The 22,400-nt window shown below is 42.1% G+C and overlaps 1 protein-coding gene across 1 annotated transcript; it reads right to left on the minus strand.

The window, feature by feature from the left end:
• Window positions 1–570: 570 nt before the first annotated feature.
• yars2 (tyrosyl-tRNA synthetase 2, mitochondrial) lies at window positions 571–13,600 on the minus strand. Its single transcript, XM_068050820.1, has 5 exons — window positions 12,817–13,600; window positions 12,509–12,676; window positions 7,545–7,700; window positions 2,167–2,337; window positions 571–1,517 (listed from the first exon to the last, which is right to left on the minus strand). Exons 1-5 carry the CDS (start codon window positions 13,590–13,592, stop codon window positions 1,352–1,354), a joined length of 1,437 nt encoding a protein of 478 aa, XP_067906921.1. The 5' UTR covers window positions 13,593–13,600; the 3' UTR covers window positions 571–1,351.
• Between the last annotated feature and the right edge of the window lie 8,800 nt (window positions 13,601–22,400).

Consider the following 22,400-nt stretch of genomic DNA (forward strand, 5'->3'; position numbering starts at 1 on the left):
GGAACTTGCTGCTGGGAGAGGTGGTGGAAGCAGGTACGATAGCGACGTTTAAGAGGCATCTTGACAAATACATGAATAGGATGGGAATAGAGGGATATGGACCCCGGAAATGCAGAAGGTTTTAGTTTAGACAGGCATCAAGATCGGCGCAGGCTTGGAGGGCTGAATGGCCTGTTCCTGAGCTGTACTGTTCTTTGTTAAGCACGATTTGCCCTTAACAAATCTGTGCTGGCTTTCCTTAATTAATCAACTTTTGTCCAAGTGACTGTTAATTTTGTCCCAGATTATCGTTTCTAAAAGCTTTCCCACCACTGAGGTTAAGCTGACTGACCTATAGTTGATTGCAGTCACCATCTGCATGGCCTCTCTGGAGCATGATAATGAATCATGATGTTTTGGCATTCAAATGAAGCTCTCAGCCCCACTGTTCCTTCCTTTATGTTGGGTCAACCAAAATTAAAAGCTCATCATGGGCCATTGTACATTTCCCTCCGTTCAATCATTCCCTCCCCAAATATCAGTCACTGCAGAACATAAAAAAATTCTATTTGGGAAATCCAAATGTACAAATTAAAATTTTCACTTTTTAATTCACTTCCTATTTTATTGCTGTATGTAGGTTCTCTTCTATACATATATGTACAGATATACAAAAAAGCCTTCTGTGGTAATTAGTCACCTGATCACAGTAGCCATCTCCATGGCCTCTCACTCAGTGAGCATAAAAGTCTATACATAGTATGGTGGCTGTATAAAACAGATGGCAGCAAGTGAACTTGAAAGCTGATTCCAGAAATCCTGAAGTTTGAGAAAGGTAGGTCAACAAATTCTAAGTCAACGCTCACCATCCATCCAGAGGATGCAATTTTGTCTCCATTATTTATAATTTGGTTAAAGATTTCAATTACTATCTACCGCACATTCTAATTTACTAACAAAGTTATCCTTAATTGGGACCAAGGATGCATATCAGTGAGGAAAATTATGCAATAGAAGCACCTTATTTCTTCCTATTTCTCCAATTAATATTAGTTGATCAAGAGGAACAGTACATAGTGATTCCTTTCCAAGAAAAGGCACGCTGTTGATGGAAACTGGCCTAGCTAAAATCCTCAACATTTACCCAATGCTGCATAATATGAATATTAAAATTACAATTTGGAAATGCTTCCAGTTTGGGCTCTTCTGGTTTAATTGCTAGAGATACTGGACATATGATCTCCCAGTTAAACCTCGGCAACAGCATGTTTAGAACTTCATGTGACACAGTTCTTCAAAAATATTTTTAAATGAAACCTGAAAGCATATATATTCATAACCATGACAAAATAACATCCATGAACTTCAGTGACTAAGCTACCATATTGAGCCATTTGACAATGTGGTAATTTTTCTTTCCAACTCTAAGCAACGATAGCCCATTTGTCAGAATATGCTGTCCCAAAACCAGCACTTGTTCTGGTTTTGTCACTCGTATGTGATTAATCCAAATTCCACCATCTGTGATCATCTGGTACCTGGAGTGGGTGAAGAAAAAAATGTTCTTTTATGTAGTTTATATTTCCTTCAGAATCACTCCTTCAGCAAACAATCCACACTCATTTCAAATTACTGCTAACAAAAGAGCTGTCAACAAAATGACAATTGTATCAAAACTATCGCGGACTAATGGAACTACAGAGAAAGGTGGCCAGTGACATGTTAATCATTCTTACTCAAGTAGATAATAATGTAGAGAGAGTTATGGCACTCTATCAGAATATCAACTTGGGAGGGTTTGAATGACACATCTGGGACCCAGGTCTAAATCCAGCTCAAACCCTTTGCTGGTTGTAGTTTCTGGTGAGTGCAGGTCACAGCCATAAATGGCCTTGAAAGTAGAAATGCAAAACATTGTGGATATCATTTTGCTGAGACAGAAGTACTGCACTCTTCTTTATACATGTATTTAAACTGAGAATCCCAAATAGCTCTGTGCTGTAAAATTCTATCTAAGCGTCAAGGCCCACTGTGCACAGCATCACCAAGGTTGGAAAGAATAAATGATTAAATAAATCATGAAGGATTGGTAAACTTATGTCTTTGATGAGGTTCTGTGCTCCATCCATTCCTGACTGTAGGTAACTGCCAACCAGTGAGAAGTAAAGTTCTGCACAAAAGACATACCCTCTGGGTCCATCTGGAATTGCACTGGCTTTACGACAAAGATCCAGCACTGTTGTGCCTGGCTCAAGCAGATTCTCAGAGAACGGTGCTTCTTTAAACAATTCTTGTAACTCTTCATCCGACATGGTCTCTAAGGCATCCAGACTACTAAGGTAGAGTGCACTTGTACATCTGAAGAGATGGGAAAAAATTCAACAGTAGCACCAATAAAATATAGTCTAGCATTTGTTTCTGGAGCTGGATGGCGCAGAGTAGATACCAACTTTTGAAGGGTTGGTAGCTACATGGCTCATAAACGGAAACTTCTCCTATCCTGCTTAAGTATCATCAGGCTAAACTGAGCAACCCACGACTCAGAGACAAAACCTACATTTACATATTGACAGCTCAAGTCCTGGAGTGAGATTTGAATGCATAACTTTCTGATTCCCAGGTGAGATTGCTACCAAGAGTCAAGCTGACACTTAAAAAAGGAAAAACAGAGTGATATATCATTGGGTTATATATACATAATGGGGTAGGTTGAGTGATAAATACTGCCAAGTCATATTGAGTTGAATGGCTTATGAACTAAGACAGTGGAAACACCTTGCTAACACATGTAGGATCACCAAGAACACAAACTCAGGACTGTAATACCCGCTACTGAAAAGACGGAGAACAACAGGTTTGTAGAGTGACTGTAGGATTTTAAGGGCCTCACTGAAGTCGATTATGGGGTGTTTCCTGACCCAGGATGCCCCTGTTATTCCTACCAAATCTCTCTACTCCCCTCCTTTGAGATTCTTCTTAAAACGCATCTCTGATCAAACTTCTGGCCACCCCTCCTTCTTTGGCCTCCTTGTCTCGAGAGACAATGGGTAAGCACCTGGAGGTGGTCAGTGGTGTCAGTCGCTGCGAGGCAACTATGAAGTGACCTCTCCATGGCGCATGCCTGGGCGAATGTATGGAGGTTGAGAGTTGCCCAAGCGTCAAAACCCCCCTCTTGGCCTTTCTGGTGGGGTCCAAAGGAGTGCAGAGCACGACGTTTGGCACCAGTATGGCTGCAGGAACTGCCGGAAACATGCCAAAGGTGACACATGACCGCCTACGGGGTTCCGCTCCGGATTTTCTGTTAGGGTTTACTCCCTTAGCCTTGGTCTCTCCCGAGATGCCCACAAGGCAGTGGGGTTGTTAGGGCCCCCACACAGGTGTAGAATGAAGCCGGTGGGAGGAGGGGGTGCGAGGGGGAGGAGTGGAGGGGGTGCTGGGAAGGGGGCTGTAAGGGGTTGCGGGGGGTGCAGGGGAAGGGGGTGCAGGGGGAAGATGGTGCAAGGGGGAAGCTGGAAAGGAGTTATGAAGGGGGAGGGGGTGCGGGGGGTGGGGGGGTGAGCTGAGAGAGTGGAGCTGGGAAGGGAGAGGGAGGTGGAAGGGGGGAACGGGGGGATGAGCTGATAGAGTGGAGCTGAGAAGGGGGAGGGGGAATGGAAGGGGGAGGAAGGGGAAGGGAGGGCAGGTAATAAGCCATTTCCTCAGCTCCCACCATCGATGCCTGGAAAACTCCTCGGCGTCCTTCGGGAGGTGAGCAACATCCCCGTGCTACAGCCCATGTTATTAGTCCACTAACATAGCAATAAAAATAATATACCCTGGATTATTAGTCCATTGACATAACAATAACGCTACTGCACCCTGGATTCTAGTCCAGTAACTTTACAATAGCACTACAGCACTCTGCATTAAAGGACCCTAACATAACTTTAAAAGTTACAGTACCCCGGATTATTAGTCCAGTAACATGATAATAAACCACAGCACCCTGGAATATTAGTCCACTCACATAACAATTGCACTAAAGCACCCTGGATTATTAGTCCATTGACATAACAATAACACTACTGTACCCTGTATTATTAGTCCACTAACATGACAATAACACTGTTGCACCCTGATTACAAGCCCACTAACATAACAATAACACAACAGCACCTTGGAATATAAATCCAGTAACATAACAATAACACAACTGCACCCTGGAATATTAGTCCAGTAACATAACAATAACACTATGACACCCTGGAATATTAGTCCAACTAACATGACAATAACACTGCTGCACCCTGATTACAAGCCCACTAACATAACAATAACACTACAGCACTCTGTATTATAGGGCCCTAACATAACAATACCAGTACAGTACCCCGGATTATTAGTCCAGTAATTTAACAATAACACTACTGCAGCCTGGATTATTAGTCCACTAACATAACAATAACACTACTGTACACTGGATTTTTAGTCCGGTAACATACCAATAACACTACTGCACCCTGAATTATTAGTCCACTAACAGAACAATAACACTACTGTTCCCTGGATTATTAGTCCAGCAACTTATTAATAACACTACTGCACCCTGGATTATTAGTCCAGTAACATAACAATAACACTGCAGCACCCTGGAATATTAGAACACTAACATAACAATTACAATAAAGCAACCTGGATTATTAGTCTATTGACATAACATTAACATGACTGCATCCTGGATCATTAGTCCAGTAACATAACAATCACACTACTGTACCCCGGATTATTATTCCACTAACATAACAATAGCACTATCCCCTCCCCCCTTGGATTATTAGTCTACTAGCAAAGCAATAACACTGCTGCACCCTGATTAATAGCCCACTAACATAACAATAACACTACTGCACCCTGGAATGTTAGTCAATTAATATAACAATATCAATACTGTACCCTGGGTTATTATTCCACTAACATAACAATAACACTACTGCATCCTGGATTATTAGTCCACTGTCATAACAGTAACACTACTACAGCCCGTATTATTAGTCAAATAATATATCAATACTGCACCCTGGATTATTAGTCCACTAACATAACAATAACACTACTGTCCCTCGAATTATCAGTCCATTAACATAATAATAACACTACAGGAGCCTGTATTATTAGGCCACTAACATAAAAATAACACTACTGCACCCTGGATTATTACTCCACTAACAATAACACAACTACGCCCCGAATTATTAGTCCACTAAGATAACAATAACACTGCTGTACCCTGGATTATTAGTCCAGTATCATAACAATGACAATATTGCACCTTGTATTATTAGTCCACTAACAAAGCAATAACACTGCTTCACTCCGGATTATTAGTCCACTAACAAAACAACAACACTACTGCACCTTAGATTATTAGTCCACTAACAAAGTAATAACACTCTTGCACCCTGGATTATTAGTCCATTTACGTAACAATAACACTACTGCACCCTGGATTATTAGTCCACGAACATAACAATAACACTACTGCGCCCTGGATTATTAGTCCAGTAACATAGCAATAACACTCTTGCACCCCGGATTATTAGTCCATTTACATAACAATAACACTACTGCGCCCTGGATTATTAGTCCAGTAACATAGCAATAACACTCTTGCACCCTGGATTATTAGTCCACTTCCATAACAATAACACTACTGCGCCCTGGATTATTAGTCCAGTAACATAGCAATAACACTCTTGCACCCCGGATTATTAGTCCATTTACATAACAATAACACTACTGCGCCCTGGGTTATTAGTCCAGTAACATAGCAATAACACTCTTGCACCCCGGATTATTAGTCCATTTACATAACAATAACACTACTGCGCCCTGGATTATTAGCCCAGTAACATAGCAATAACACTCTTGCACCCTGTATTATTAGTCCACTTCCATAACAATAACACTACTGTCCCCCGGATTATTAGCCCACTAACATAACAATAACACTACTGTCCCCCGGATTATTAGTCCAGTAACATATCAATAACACTACTGCCCCCGGATTATTAGTCCGCTAACATAACAATATCAGTACTGTACCCTGGATTATTTGTCCAATAACATAACAATAATGTTACTGTACCGTGAATTATTAGTCCACTGACATAACAATAACACTACTGCACCCTGGACCATTAGTCCAATAACATAAGAATAACACTACTGCACCCCGGATTATTAGTCCGCTAACATAACAATATCAGTACTGTACCCTGGATTATTTGTCCAATAACATAACAATAATGTTACTGTACTGTGAATTATTAGTCCACTGACATAACAATAACACTACTGCAACCCGGATTATTAGTCCTGCAACATAATAACACTTCTGTACCCCAGATTATTAGTCCAGTAACATAACCGTAACACTACTACATCCCGCTTTATTAGTTTACTAACATAACTCTAAGACTACTTTACCTCGGATTATCAGTCCATTAACAAAACAATAATGATACTGTACCCCCTTGAATTATCAGTCCACTAACATAACAATTACAATACTGTACCCGGATTATTCGTCCGCTAACATAACAATAACACCCCTCCTACTATCACATATCTAAATAAGATAAAGGTCCATAAAATTTTCCCCACCAGGAAGTAAATAGCTAACAATGGATCTGTTATTTTTGGTCTTGTTTAACATTAAAACATGAAGAAATTAGATAAATGTTTAGTTTAGATGTTTAGAGATACAGCACTGAAACAGGCCCATCGGCCCACCGAGTCTGTGCCGACCACCCATATATACTAATCCTGCACTAATCCCATATTCCTACCACATCCCCACCTGTCCCTATATTTCCCTACCACCTACCTATACTAGGGGCAATTTATAATGGCCAATTTACCTACCAACCTGCAAGTCTTTTGGCTTGTGGGAGGAAACCGGAGCACCCGGAGAAAACCCACGCAGACACAGGGAGAACTTGCAAACTCCACACAGGCAGTACATAGAATTGAACCCGGGTCGCTGGAGCTGCGAGGCTGCGGTGCTAACCACTGCGCCGCCCTTGAGGAATAATGTTATTGAGGAATAATCAGATCATACTGCAATTATTTTGAGTTACTGTTGGGGTTAAACATAGATGCTGCGGAGGAGTGGGGTGAGCCACTGTCAGTTGTCTAATGCACCCACATGCCTTTTATTTTATTCAACTCAGTCGTCTTCTGGAAGGAAGTTTCCGTGGACTTTGAATAGATCAGCCTCTGTAGGGGCAGACAGTCAATTATTTTTTCAGCTTCTAGGAGCTTAAGCAGGATAATTGTCTGAATAGAAACATTTGCAGGGCTACGAGGAAAAGGCAGGGGAGTGGGATTAACTGGATTGTCTTGCAGAGTGCCAGCATGGACACAATTGGCTCAATGGCCTCCTTCTGCACTGTAACCAATGATTCTATGATCAGGGACCCACCTATTATTGCTTCCCTGCCTATACTTCAAGGTGATAGCAACAAAGCCTGAGAGAACTAAATCTTTGGTCCTAGGGGTATGATGAACAGATTCTCAAGACTCACCTTTTGGCAGACTCTAGTCCTTCTTTGCCATGAACCAATTTTGTGACTTCTGCTGCCAGTCGTTTCTGAGCAATGCGCTTTCCTGCATCGTTTCTGTGGTTGACCATAATGTTTTCAATCTCAGGAAGTGGGATGAAGGTAAAAAGCTTCAGATACCTAAAGAAAGCAAAACTACAGTTTGGTCAAAGGCAGAAATAACTTAACAAACGTGTATACTTCATAAAGTTAAAATAAAATTACACCACCATTTAGAATAATATTGCTGTAACTAGAAGCAGCCTGTTACATTTGGGCTCCATGGGGAGGCGAGTCTGACAACAAACTTTCAAGTTCGCAACCTTCCCTCCATTACTATGTACAGGCACAGAATGCAGATCACTTATCCCCCCCATTGGGGACCAGGAAGAGGAGGCAGGAAAACAATTCAGGGATTCTTTTCACCAAACTACACGTACATACCCAGGAAAAAAGGGTATATAAAGTCTGCCTAGATCACGCAGACTGTCGGTCACTTGTTCCCCAAAAAGTTCAAATGTAGCCAAAGAAGATAAACAAACACAATTTTTTGTGGACAGTTCCTCATTTCCTGATGGCCACTCAAATCAGGGATAACATTTGCTGCAATTTTATGTTTCAAATAATTATTAAATCATACAGAAAAAGTCATAAAACAAGGCAAGGACATGTCACTAAAGACTAATTGGAACAGATCAGTGGAGGTGGAAGATAAGTCCAAGCCTGACGTTCATTATTGTCACACTGTTTGGACGCAAAGTACCAGCATTTAATTGCAATCATTTCTGGACTGAGAAATGTATCTTTCAAAATGCACGCCACCGTGGCTCTTAATGAATTTTGAATGACTCTGGAAGTCTGATAGACCAGAAACTGCGACAGCTCCCGAACAACGTTCTCGCCAGACCAAAATTTTTTTTGTCAAAACTGGCTCCTCGCCTTACTGAACAGAATTATTTTGAAATATTAAAGCTGATGTTTATGTTTTAGAAGTGATACTTACATATGAATAATCAATCATTTAAAAAATACAAGTATATGAAGAGGAAGGTAGGAAAAGGGCAGACATGATGCAATGGTGCAAAGCAACGACTCACCACCTAGCCACATAATCTCCTGTGAGGACCAAAAATCTGGCATCGCCAAGGACCTCTAAACAGGCGAAAGAGCCTGCTCCCCCATTCAATAAGATCATAAGAACTAGGAGCAGGAGTAGGCCGTCCGGCCCCTCAAGCCTGCTCCGCCATTCAATAAGATCATGGCTGATCTTTTCGTGGACTCAGATCCACTTACCCGCGCTCTCACCGAATCCCTTAATTCCTTTATTGTTCAAAAAGATATCTACCTTAGCTTTAAAAAAGTTTACTGAAGAAGCGTCAACTACTTCACTGGGCAAGGAATTCCATAGATTAACAACCCTCTGGGTGAAGAAGTTCCTTCTTAATTCAGTCCTAAATCTGCTCCCTCTAATCTTGAGGCTATGCCCTCTTGTCCTAGCTTCACCTGCCAGTGGAAACATCCTCTCTACTTGTATCTTATCTACTCCCTTCATAATTTTATATGTTTCTATAAGATCCCCCCTCATTCTTCTGAATTCCAATGAATATAATCGCAATCTACTCAGTCTCTCCTCACAAGCCAACCCCCTCAACTCCGGAATCAACCTAGTGAACCTCCTCTGCACCCTCTCTAGTGCCAGTATATCCTTTCTCAAGTAAGGAGACCAAAACTGCACACAGTACTCCAGGTGCGGCCTCACCAGTACCTTGTACAGCTGCAACATAACCTCTCTGCTTTTAAACTCAATCCCTTTAGCAATGAAGGACAAAATTCCATTTGCCTTCCTAATTACTTGCTGTACCTGCAGACCAACCTTCTGCGATTCATGCACAAGGACACCCAGGTCCCTCTGCATAGCAGCATGCTGCAACTTTTTACCATTCAAGTAATAATCCTTTTTACTGTTACTCCTACCGAAATGAATGACTTCACATTTATTAACATTGTATTCCATCTGCCAGACCTTTGCCCACTCACTCAATGTATCTATGTTCCTCTGCAAAGTTTCACAGTCATCTGCACACTTTGCTCTGCCACTCATCTTAGTGTCATCTGCAAACTTTGACACCCTACACGTGGTCCCCAACTCCAAATCATCTATATAAATTGTAAATAATTGCGGTCCCAACACCGATCCCTGAGGCACACCACTAGTGACTGATTGCCAACCAGAATAGCATTCATTTATCCCCACTCTCTGCTTCCTGTTAGTCAACCAATCATCTATCCATGCTAATACTTTACCCCTAATGCCATGCATCCTTATCTTATGCAGCAGCCTCTTGTGTGGCACCTTGTTGAAGGCCTTTTGGAAATCTAGGTACACCACATCCACTGGGTCCCCATTGTCCACCTTGCTCGTAATGTCATCATAGAATTTCAAAAGATTTGTCAAGCATGACCTGCCCTTCATGAACCCATGCTGCGTCTGCCCAACGGGACAATTTCTATCAAGATGCCCTGCTATTTCTTCCTTGATAATAGACTCAAGCATCTTCCCCAATACAGAGGTTAAGCTAACCGGTCTATAATTTCCCATCTTTTGTCTACCTCCCTTTTTAAACAGTGGCGTCACATCTGCTGTTTTCCAATCAGCTGGGACAACCCCAGAGTCCAGCGAATTTTGGAAAATTACCGCCAGTGCACCTGCTATTTCTCCTGCCATCTCTTTTAGTACCCTGGGATGCATTCCATCAGGGCCAGAAGACTAAGATAGATCACAGTTGACCTGATTGTAACCTCGACTCCACATTCCCGCCTACCCCCGATAACCTTTCATCCCCTTGCTCATCAAGAATCTATCTACCCTTAAAAATATTTAAAAACTCTGCTTCCACTGCCTTTTGAGGAAGAGAATTCCAAAGACTCACGATCCTCTGACAGAAAAACTTTCTCCTCATCTGTGTCTTAAATGGGCGACCCCTTATTTTTAAACAGATTCTCCTACAAGGGGAAACATCCTTTCCACATCCACCCTGTCAAGACCCACACAAGATCTTAGAGTCATAGAGAGATACAGCACTGAAACAGGCCCTTCGGCCCACCGAGTCTGTGCTGACCAACAACCACCCATTTATACTAATCCTACATTAATCCCATATTACCTACTACATCCCCACCATTCTCCTACCACCGACCTACACTAGGGGCAATTTACAATGGCCAATTTACCTATCAACCTGCAAGTCTTTGGCTGTGGGAAGAAACCAGAGCACCTGGCGGAAACCCACGCGGTCACAGGGAGAAGTTGCAAACTCCGCACAGGCAGTACCCAGAACTGAACCCGGGTCGCTGGAGCTGTGAGGCTGCGGTGCTAACCACTGCGCCACTGACCACTGCATCTTATATGTTTCAATCAAGTCGCCTCTTGCTCTCCTAAATTCCAGCAGATACAAGCCTAGCCCGTCCAACCTTTCCTCATAAGACAACACACCCATTCCAGGTATTAGTCTAGTAAACCTCTGAACTGCTACCAACGCATTTACATCCTTCCTTAAATAAGGAGACCATTACTGTCCACAGTACTCCAGATGTGGTCTCACCAATGCCCTGTATAACTGAAGCATAACCTCCCTACTTTTGTATTCAATTCCCCTTGCAATAATTGATAACATTCTATTAGCTTTCCTAATTACTTGCGGAACCTGCAGACTAACCTTTTGCGATTCATGCATTAGGACACCCTAGTCTCGGAGTTATGCAATCTCTCACCATTTAGATAATATGCTTCTTTTTTATTCTTCCTGCCAAAAATGGACAATTTCATATTTTCCCACATTATACTCCATTTGCCATAATTTTGCCCACTCATTTAACCTATCTATATCCCTTGCAGCCTCCTTATGTCTTCTTCACAACTTACTTTCCAACTGATCTTTGTGTCATCAGCAAATTTAGCAAGTCATTTATATAAATTGTAAAAAGTTGAGGCCCCAGCACCGATCCCTGTGGCACACCACTTGTTATATCTTGCCAACCAGAAAATGACCCATTTATGCCTACTCTCTATTTCCTGTTAGCTAGGCAATCTTCTCTCCATGCCCATATGTTACCTTCCACACCATGAGCTTTTATTTTCCGCAATAACCTTTGATGTGGCACCTTATCAAATGCCTTCTGGAAATCTAAGTACAGTACACCTACTGGTTCCCCTTCATCCATAGCACATGTTGCTTCTTCAAAGAACTCCAATAAATTCGATAAACATGATTTCCTTTTCACAAAACCATGTTGACTCTGCCTGATTACCTTGAATTTTTCTAAGTGCCCTGCTATAACGTCTTTAATAATAGCTTCTAACATTTTCCCTAAGACAGATGTTAAGCTAAATGGCCTGTAGTTTCCTGCTTTCTGTCTCCCTCTCTTTTTGAATAAATTCTCTATTTTCCAATCTAATGGAACTTTCCCTGAATCTGGGAAATTTTGGAAAATTAAAACCAATGCATTAATATCGCACTAGTCACTGCTTTTAATAACCTAGGATGAAATCCATCAGGATCTGGGGACTTGTCAGCCCGCAGCTCCAACAATTTGCTCAGTACCACTTCCCTTTTGATTGTATTTTCTTCAGTTCCTCCCTCCCTTCCATTTCCTGATTTACAGCTATTTCTGAGATGTTACTTGTATCCTTTATAGTGAAAATCAATGCAAAATACCTGTTCATCTGCCATCTCCTATTTTCCCTTATTAATTCCCCAGCCTCACTTTTGATAGGACCAACACTCACTTTATCTCTTCTTTTTATAAATATCTATAGAAACTCTTACTAGTTGTTTTTATATTTCTGGCTAGCTTGCTCTCGTATTCTAATAAATTGCATTTTGTGTTGTATCAGAACATGCAAACACAAAACTTAAAAACATTCTGAAAAGTAAGTAGAAAGATCTTGCCTTTCTATATTTGAATCCGGTTGCCTGACAAAATACTGGTACAGTTCAAAGGGTGAAGTCTTGTTTCTGTTCAGCCATACTGCGTTCCCTGAAGTTTTTCCTAGTTTGTCTCCTGACGAACTGGTCACAAGTGGTACCATGATGCTATAAACGTCTTGCCCAGTCACCCTACAGATTCATTATATATTTTTAAATAAACGTATGTCACTCAAAAAACTATAAATATGCGGTAAAAAGATGCACACATTCAAAAAAAAGTAATGTAAACACTTGCAAAGAATATAGTTAAGAGGGGCGATGTACTTTACTTGTGTATAAATTCGTATCCAGACATCATGTTACCTAGTTGATCTGTCCCTCCCAGTTGAATCCTGCAGTTGTGATGTTGATTTAAATAATAGAAATCGTATGCTTGAAACATCTGGTAAGTAAACTCAGTCAAACTCATGCCCTCTGGGCTCTTAAGTCGGGACTGTACACTATGTCTGCTCAGCATGGTGCCCATGCGAAAATGCCTACCCACGGTTTCCAGGAAACCCACCACCTCCTTATCCTTGTACCAAGACCAGTTATTGACGATGTTCACCGGCCCCAAACTGGCGGCCTCGGCCTCACTGCAGAAGCAGAGACGGTGGTTGTGGAACACGCTAAGGATCCCTTCCTGGATGCCTCGGGCGTTCTCCTGCACCGTGCCCGCACTCACGGCCTCCCGCTCGCTGCTCCGGCCGCTTGGGTCGCCCAATCGAGCCGTGGCTTCCCCCAACAGTACCAGGACGCGATGACCGGCCCGCTGGAAATGCAGCAGCCCGATGACGGCGAGCAGGTTGCCGATGTGCAGGCTATCGGCGGTGGGATCAAAGCCGCAATACAGGGTCTGGGACCCGGACTCCAGCAATTGGTGCAGGTTGCCGGCCTCCGGGAAGATGTCTTTGAAGATGCCTCGATGGTGAAGTTGCAGGACATTCCTGCCGCTCTTACACCGGCTCTGGACTCGGACCGCAGCACTTCCCGGGGCCGAAAGAAACGAGCTCGGCCTCCTCAATAAAGACAGCAGCGGCCCTCTCCGCACCATGGGTACCGCCATCTTAGCGATCTCCAGGGGCATTGTGGGAAGCGGTGACGTAGGCAGAGCCCCGGATGCTGCTTCTGCCCAATTAGCTGGTGCTGGGGTTTGGGAACTGCTCAAAGAACAGAGGCTGCTACAGGTATAGGGCAGGTTAGAGCTTTCACACTTCACCATTCAACTGTTGCTGTGTTAAAAGTTTGAATAACTTCAATTCTTTTTAATTAAACTAAACTTGGTTAAATCCTGACTGGATGTTTGAAAAAGTAAATCAGACATCCAGCTATGCTCATTTTTATTTTCTGTGTGAGTCGATGTTTCATGACATGAAGATAATCAAGGTTTTCAATAAAATTTCACCACTGGCAAAGCAGGATCGTGGCCTTCATCTCTTAATTTCTGCTCTTCTCCCAGCTTCCAATTTCAGTTATTAAAACAGTCACAACACAATGTTTAGTCATTCTAGCACATGCATGTCCTCAGATACCATCCCCACTATCGCAAGGAAATGGCCTAACATTCATCCTTCAGTACCTCCTGAACACCCATTTAGCCTTTGGTTGCTTTCAGCATGTAGTCAGGTGACATGGCTGAGGTACTAAATGAGTACCTTGCATCTGTCTTTACTGAGGAAGAAGGTGCTGCCCAATTAAATCACGGTGAAAGTGGAATTCTTTGAGATATTAGATGGGCTAAAAATTGATAAAGAGGAGGTGCTAGATAGGCTGACGTCAGCAGGACCGGATAAGATGCATTCAGCGATACTGAGAGAAGTAAGGAAATTGCAGAGGCATTAGCCATAATCTTCCAATCCTCCGCAGATACAGGGGTGGTGCCAGAGGACAGGAGAATTGCAAATATTACAGCCTTATTCAAAAAAGGGTGTAAGGAAAAGCCCAGCAACTACAGGACGGTCAGTTTAACCTTGGTGGTGGGAAAGATTTTAGAAATAATAATTTGGGACAAAATTAACATTCATTTGGATAAATGTGGATTAATTAAGGAAAGCCAGCACAGATTTGTTAAGGGCAACTTGTGTTTAACTAACTTGCTTGAGCTTTTTAATGAGGTAACAGAGAGGGTTGATGAAGGTAATGCAGTTGATGTGGTGTACATGGACTTCCAAAAGGCATTTGATAAAGTGCCACACAATAGGCTTGTCTGCAAAGTTAGAGCCCACGGAATAAAAGGGACAGTAGCAGCATGGATATAAAATTGGCTGAGTTACAGGAAACAGAGTAGTGATGAACGGTTTTTCAGACTGGAGGAAAGTATATAGTGGGGTTCCCCAGGGGTCAGTGCTAGGATCTCTGCTTTTCTTGATATATATTAATGACCTAGACTTGGGTGTACAAGGCACAATTCCAAAATTTGTGATGACACAAAACTTGGAAGTATTGTGAACTGTGAGAAGGATAGCAATAACCTTCAAGAGGAGAGAGTTAGGCTGGTGGAATGGGCGGACAAGTGGCAGATGAAATTTAATGCAGAAAAGTATGAAAAATATTTTGGTAGGTATCATGGTCCTGTAGTTTTTTTCAGGAATATGTAGTTTGCCTTTAAGGCTTGCAAGGGATCAGTATTGCTTTAAGAACCAGATAGCCTCAGGAGTTAAAGGAAGGTGCATTTTCGTTGCCTTAGAAACAGCCATTTGGAGACTGCAATTCAAAAGGTGCATTCTCATTACCATAGATACAACCACTGGGAGTGAGTCTCATGTGATACATTTGTTGCAACTCAGTTTTGAAATGGCTTTTAGTGGAAGACAGTTTGTTCTAACACACCAACACAGAGGACACAGCTGTGATGAGCACACCTGAAAAAGAGCTCTCAATCATTTAAACTGAAGGAAGAGGATTTTAGTCTGCTATTATTTCTCAAAATTCTAAAAAAAAAGTCAAGTCAAAACAGAGCTCTCTGGTAAATTAGATTGAAGAAAGTGAAGTTAGACTGTGACAATCTTTTATCCCTCAAAACTCGAAAGTCAGATTGATTCTATTGAAAGTGTTTGCAAGTTGTTAATTGTTGAAATTCGCTGGAGAAGGAACGCATCACCTAATGCTGAAGGTAGACCATGGACGGTTCTACTCTGGAAGAAACTTTTTCTCGCATCAGATGACTGTGACGACTTCAGGCAACATTCTGTGAGGACTTCAAGCAACATTGGACTGTAAATTTGCAAGGACTCTAATTTTTTCTATTTTAAATGTTTATGTTTTCATAGTGTTTAAGAATTTAGTTCTTCTAATTAAAGAGTTAATTTGTTGATTTAAAGACACCTGGTTTGGTTAGCCTCATTCATAGATGATATAATTTGGCTGGGTCTTTCTTTAATTTGGAAAGTTTAAAATAATATGTTAGGCGATCTGTGGAGCGACAGGATTGAATTATCAGTACATTTCTCCCTCCACAATTAGAATCGTATATTTTGATTGGGGGCTTCGACTGGAGCGGTCGGTCATAACAGTAGGAATAATGAGGAGAGGCAATATAATTTAAAGGGTACCATTCTAAATGGGGTGCAGGAACAGAGGGACCTGGGGGTATATGTGCACAAATCATTAAAGGTTGCAGGGCAGGTTGAGAAAGCAGTTAATAAAGCATACAAGATCCTGGGATTTATAAATAGGGGTATAGCATACAAGAACAGGAAGTTATGATAAACCTGTATGAAACATTGGTTCGGCCTCAGCTGGAGTATTATCTCCAGCTCTGGGCACCATGCTTTAGGAAAGATGTTAAGGCATTAAAGAGGGTGCAGAAAAGAAAAATGAGAGCGGTTCTAGGGATGAGGAACTTCAGTTACATGGATAGGTTGGAGAAGCTGGGTCTGTTCTCCTTTGAGAAAAGATTAAGAGGAGATTCAACAGAGGTTTTCAAAATCATGAGAGGTATGAATAGAGTAGATAGGGAGAAACTGTTCCCATTGGCCAAAGGATCCAGAACCAGAGGACACTGATTGAAGGTGATTGGCAAAAGAACTAGAGGGGACATGAGCAAAAACCTTTTTACGCATGAGTGGTTAGGATCTGGAATGAACTGCCTGACAGTCTGGTGGAGGCAGAATCAATTTAAAAGAGAATTGGACAATTATCTGGAGAGAAAAAATTTGCAGGGCTATGGGGAAAAGGCCGGGGAGTGGGACTAGATGAATTGCTCTTGCAGAGAGCCAGCACAGACATGGCAGGCTGAATGGCCTCCTTCTATGCTGTAACCATTCTATGATTCTAATCTCTTCCTTCTTGGCTCAGTGAATGTTTTCATGAAGGATATCTTGCAATAAATATATAACTACAGTTAGAAATACAAGTTGTTCCTTTCTCTTCTGACACACTCAAATAATGCTTTGTTATTATTATTGTAAAGAGAGAAAACAAAGATTTTCAAACTGCACTCTTAAACTACAGATCTACTTCATTGCTATGTGGATTGGCATTGTCCGAACTGTTGATGGCGGGGGTGGGGGGAACTCAAAACTCAACTTCCTATCTTACCCAAAAAACTACTTCCAGGGCTAGAAGTCAAGGATTATCAGAGAGTTCTAAGACAGAGAGAAGTCTTCCAGGAAATAACAAGCTCAGAACCACAATAGGAAATATCGTACCAGAAACCTACCCAAGTTGATGGAAGGACAAAATATGAGACCAAGGCAGAGAAGTAGTAATTATCCAGAGAGATGAAAATCATCAGAGATCTTATTTAGTAAAAACTCCAGAAGGTACTATAGGAGGAAATAGGAGAAACCTTATTCTTATTCCTCAAAGACATTAATCAGTTATGTATTTGGATGAACCAGATGTTGATTCTGAAGTTGAGAAAATTGGATACTACAAACCTCAATGAAGGCCATACAAATCAATGAACAAGAGTTCAGAAAAAGTCTACTGATCTTCCAAGTCCGACAAGAACACAATTAATTAATAACCTTGCTGTAAATAGCCTTTGGAAAATACTGACCATGATATGATGGAATTTCACATGAAGTTTGAATGTGATATTGTTCATTCGGAAACTAGGGCATTAAATCTGAACAAGGGAATCTATGAAGGTATGAGGGGCAAGTGGCTATGGTGGATTGGGAAAATACACTAAAAGATTTAAAGAAGTACCACATGGTCTACAACAGATATATATCCCTCTAAGGCACAAGTACCCAATGGCAAAGGTGAATCAACCATAGCTAACAAAAGAAGTTAAAGATTGTATACAAGGTTGCCAGAAAAAGTGGTAAGCCTGAGGATTGGGAGTAATTTAGAACTCAGCAAAGGATAACCAAGAAACTGATAAAGGGAAAAGAGAATATGAATTCAAGCTAGCGAGAAACATAAAGGTGGACTGTAAAAGCTTCTTTAGGTATGTGAAAAGGAAAATATTAGCAAGGACAAATGTGGGCCCATTACAGGTGGTGACAGGAGAATTTATAGTAAAGAATAAGGAAATGGCAGAGAAACTAAACAATTACTTTGTGTCTGTCTTCATGGAAGAATATACAGAAAATCTCCCAGAAATACTAGGGAACCAAGGGACTTGTGAAACTGAGTAAAGAGGTAGTACTTGAAAAGTTAACTCCATTGAAGGTTGTTAGATCCCCTGGACCAGATGAGCTACATCCCAGAGTGTTGAGAGTGGGGTTTGGGGTAGGTTTTAGTTTAGGCAGGCATCAAGATCGGCGCAGGCTTGGAGGGCCGAATGGCCTGTTCCTGTGCTGTACTGTTCTTTGTTCTTTGTTGAAAGAGGTGGCTATCGAGATAATGGATGCATTGGTGGTTATCTTTCAAAATTCTATAGATTCTGGAAAGGTTGCTGCAGACTGGAAAGTAGCAAATGTAACCCCACTATTTTGAAGGGGGGGGGGGGGGGGGAAGAGGGAGAATGGAGAACTATAGACCTGTTAGTTTGATGTCAGTATAAAGCATGTGATAACTGGACACTTAGAAAATAATGGTGAAATTGGGCAGAGTCAACATGGATTTATGAAAGAGAAATCATGTTTGACAAACCTGTATGAGTTTTTTGAGGATGTTATTTGTAGCATAGACAAAGGAGAACCAGTGGATGTAGTGTATTTGGATTTTCAGAAGGCTTTTTATAAGATCCCACACAGGAGGTTCGTAAACAAGATTAGAGCGTATGGGATTTGGGCTAATATACTAGTGTAGAATGAGAATTGGTTAACAGACAGAAAGCAGAGAGTAGAAATAAATGGGTCATTCTCAGAATGGCAGGCTGTTACTAGTGGGGTACCACAAGGATCAGTGCTAGGGCCACAGCTGTTCACAATCTGTGTAAATGATTTGGATATGGGGACCAATTATAATATTTCCAAATTTGCTGATGACACAAAACTAGGTGGGGATGTAAGTTGTGAGGACGGTGCAAGGAAGCTTCAAGTGGACTTGGACAGGCTAAGTGAATGGGCAAGAACATGGCAGATGGAACATAATGTGAATAAGTGTGAAGTTATCCACTTTGGTAGAAAAAACAGAAAGACAGCAGTTCTTAAATGGTGAGAGGTTGGGAAGTGTTGGTGTCCAAAGGGACCTGGGTGTCCTTGTTCATGAGTCACTAAAAGCTAACATGCAGGTGCAGCAAGCAATTAGGAAGGCAAATGGTATGTTGGCCTTCATCGCAAGGGGATTTGCATACAAAAAATGTCTTGCTGCAATTGCATAGAGCCTTGGTGAGACTGCACCTGGAGTATTGTGTACAGTTTTGTTCTCCTTATCTAAGGAAGGATATACTTGCCATAGAGGGAGTGCAATGGAAGTTCACCAGAGTAATTCCTGGGATGGTGGGATTGTCTTATGAGGAGAGAGTGAGGAAACTGGGCCTGTATTCTCTAGTGTTTTGAAGAATGAGAAGTGAACTTACAAAATTCTTACAGGGCGTGACAGGTTGGATATAGATAGGATGTTTCCCCTGGCTGGTGAGTCTAGAACCAGGGGACATAATGTTAGAATAAGGGGTAGACCATTTAAGACTGAGATGAGGAGGAATTTCTTTACTCAGAGGGTGATGAATCTTTGGAATCCTCTACCCCAGAGAGCTGTGGAAGCTCAATCATTGAGCATGTTCAAGACAGAAATTGATAGATTTCTGGAGACAAATGATATCGAGGGATATGGGGATAGTGCGGGAAAGTGACATTGAGGTAGATGATCATCCATGATCTAATTGAATGGCAGAACAGGCTCAATGGGCTGAATGGTCTACTCATGTTCCTACTATCAGGGAGAGTCATGAAGCCTCTTAGATTGAATCTGTGATGTCAGAGACTTGGGGGGAGATGGGGTAGTATGTAAAAACATATATATGGACCAAGAATTTGGTGAGGCGGGGGGGGGGGGGGGGGGGGGAAGGGGAGATGTAGTATAAGGGTCTGAAAGGGTTAATGTTTGGGATAGTGTGAGTAACACCTCCCACTGTGCTGATGATGTGTAATAGGCTTGAGAGAAGCAGGAAGTATCATGAGCAGCAGAAGCTAGACAGGTTTATGGAAAGTGTATATAGTTCATGTAAATATAATAAATGAGTTAGTTTAGATTTACTAACAGGAAGATTTGCTGTCTTCCAAGACTTCCCTTTTTAATTGACATGGTTTTATTCTCCTATTTTGTGCTGACTTTCTTTTTGGGATAAATGGGATTAATGTAAAAGATAATCTCGTCATTTCTGCAGAAACATTGCAAGATGATTCCCTTGCACATACAGATCATCTTCTCTAAGTCTCTATGTCAACAATATTAACATCTTTTATGATTACAATTGGCTTTAGCACTAAACATTATAACTTCACAGAGTAGTACACCAGCCCGGTTTTATTTTGTTCTGGCCTCTTTAAATTTTCTCCTATCTTCCTGATCCAGCTGTACCAATTTCCACCCAGGACCATATTAATTTTCCGTGATGCACAATGCCACACAATCTTTTTATTTCCTTCGCTATCCTTTTTGAAGTATTCGTAAGCCCCGTAAAATAGATTTGTTACCCCCCATGGTCTTTTGTAAATCCAATTTCATATTGGCTTCCTACTTAACCAAACTGCTAACTCAATCATTTTTCCTGCGGGCCTGGCATTCATGTAAATACACGATGGATCATTCCTTGCGATGTTCACTTGACTCCTTCCTATTAATTGGCTCATACTGTTATCCCTTCAATCTGGCTTCCTAGCTTAAATTCTTCCGAGCTGTTTGATTTATTCTATCTGCCAAGATGAATGTGCCTTCTTGGTTTAGCTGATGTCTGTTAAAGTGGTATAGTTCTCAGTTCCCATTTTCTGGAATCTTTTCCCTAGCTACTGAAATTGCCTTTGCAGCATCTCTAATCCACACCTATTGACATTAATAGTTTTCATATGACTCATACTGCAAGTTTCTTGTATGATGGGGGTCACACTGAAATGGTGTATCATGATTCATACCACTAATTTTGTACGCGATTCATACTGCAATGCTGTTGTACCACATTGCCTTCACCTTTATTATATGTATAAGGTTCTTTATCATTGCATGTTAAGTGGAAAAAGCATATTTTGCACATGATGGCACAAAAGCCAGAAGTTTGTGGTAGGACCTGCCATGGGTAAGCAGTAAATATGGAATAAGTTAAGTCAACAATTTGCAATATGCAATCCTGGATCATCTGTGCAATACATGGCCCTACTGGGGAGTCTTAGCTTGACAGGTTCTTTAAGGTACATCATTGACTTGCACATCAATTCTCAGGGTGTGTAATATTGAGCCTGTGCCTCTGCAGAGGGTATTCTTTTGGAACTTTTATAAGGCAATATTTGTCCATGTGAGGAGCCACAGCGTTATGAACTTGGCCTGCTGACCAGATTCATCCTGCACTGGGTGAGCTCCTTGCACAAGCTCAAGAGCAGCACAGATAGCTACGAATATTTTTTCAAATAAGAGAGTTGTGGTAAATTGAAGTCTGTTAGCTCACTGCACCACGTTAGCATTGCACTAGCAGCTAGGCAAAAATGCCTAAAATAGGTCCTGATTACAAACTGAGCCAGTCAGTTAACTAGAGGATTGCTGCAGGGATACAGTTTAAGTCGTGTTGATGGAATCTGATATTTGGGGCCGTCTTGTGTGAGGTTCAAGGTAGACAGAATTAGGGGTTGGGTTTACCATTTCCTAAAATGGAACAGAGAAGCCTAAACATGGTTGGAATTTTCCAGTGGATGGACAGGAGTCAGACTCAGACGTGAAAGTCGGTGGCGAACCCGCTTCCGCCTAGCCCAGGGATCCATCCTGTATTTTACAGGTCCCCAGGCTTTAACTGTCCCGAGGCGGGACTTCCACCCACGTGAGGAAGTCCCGCCTCAGTGAGCTGTCGGCCAATCAGCGGGCCGGCAGATGTTAGTACCAGCAGCGCCACCGGGAGCAGTGGCCACTGCTGGGACTGCAGCCCAGCCGACGCCATGGATTGAGGAGGGAAGGTAAGTGGGGGCATGCCTCACCAGGCGGACCAGTCCTTCCTTGGTGAGGCTGGACTGGTTGTTTGGGGGGGGGGACATCTTGGGTCCTGGGGATGGGTTGGGATGCTGGGGCGGCCCTCAATCAGGCACCCTGTGCCCGACTGCCCTGCCCCCCCACCAGGGTGCAGAAAAGCCGGCAGCTATCGCTGGGCGGCCTTTCATGTCCCCAGCATGCCCACTTGCCATGGGTAAAATACCCGTGGAGGCGGGTGAGGATCCAAGTTTAAGTTATGTCTTAAGAGAGAGTTCCTATGAAAGTGCAGGCAGTAGGGTGGGGACAATATCTTTGAACTGGAACAGGAGGTTGAATGTAGGACAGTGTTCAGGTAAATTTTGGGAAA

The sequence above is a fragment of the Heterodontus francisci genome, chromosome 18 (assembly GCF_036365525.1).
Source record: "Heterodontus francisci isolate sHetFra1 chromosome 18, sHetFra1.hap1, whole genome shotgun sequence".
NCBI classification, from domain to species: Eukaryota; Metazoa; Chordata; class Chondrichthyes; order Heterodontiformes; family Heterodontidae; genus Heterodontus; species Heterodontus francisci.

Coding starts and splice junctions, on each gene's coding strand:
- yars2 (XM_068050820.1), bottom strand. CDS start 13,592: ATGGCGGTACCCATGGTGCGGAGAGGGCCGCTGCTGTCTTTATTGAGG. Junction 7,701..12,508: donor CCGGATTCAAATATAGAAAG/GCAAGATCTTTC, acceptor TGCTTTCTTTAG/GTATCTGAAGCTTTTTACCT. Junction 1,518..2,166: donor ATTCCAGATGGACCCAGAGG/GTATGTCTTTTG, acceptor CACCCACTCCAG/GTACCAGATGATCACAGATG.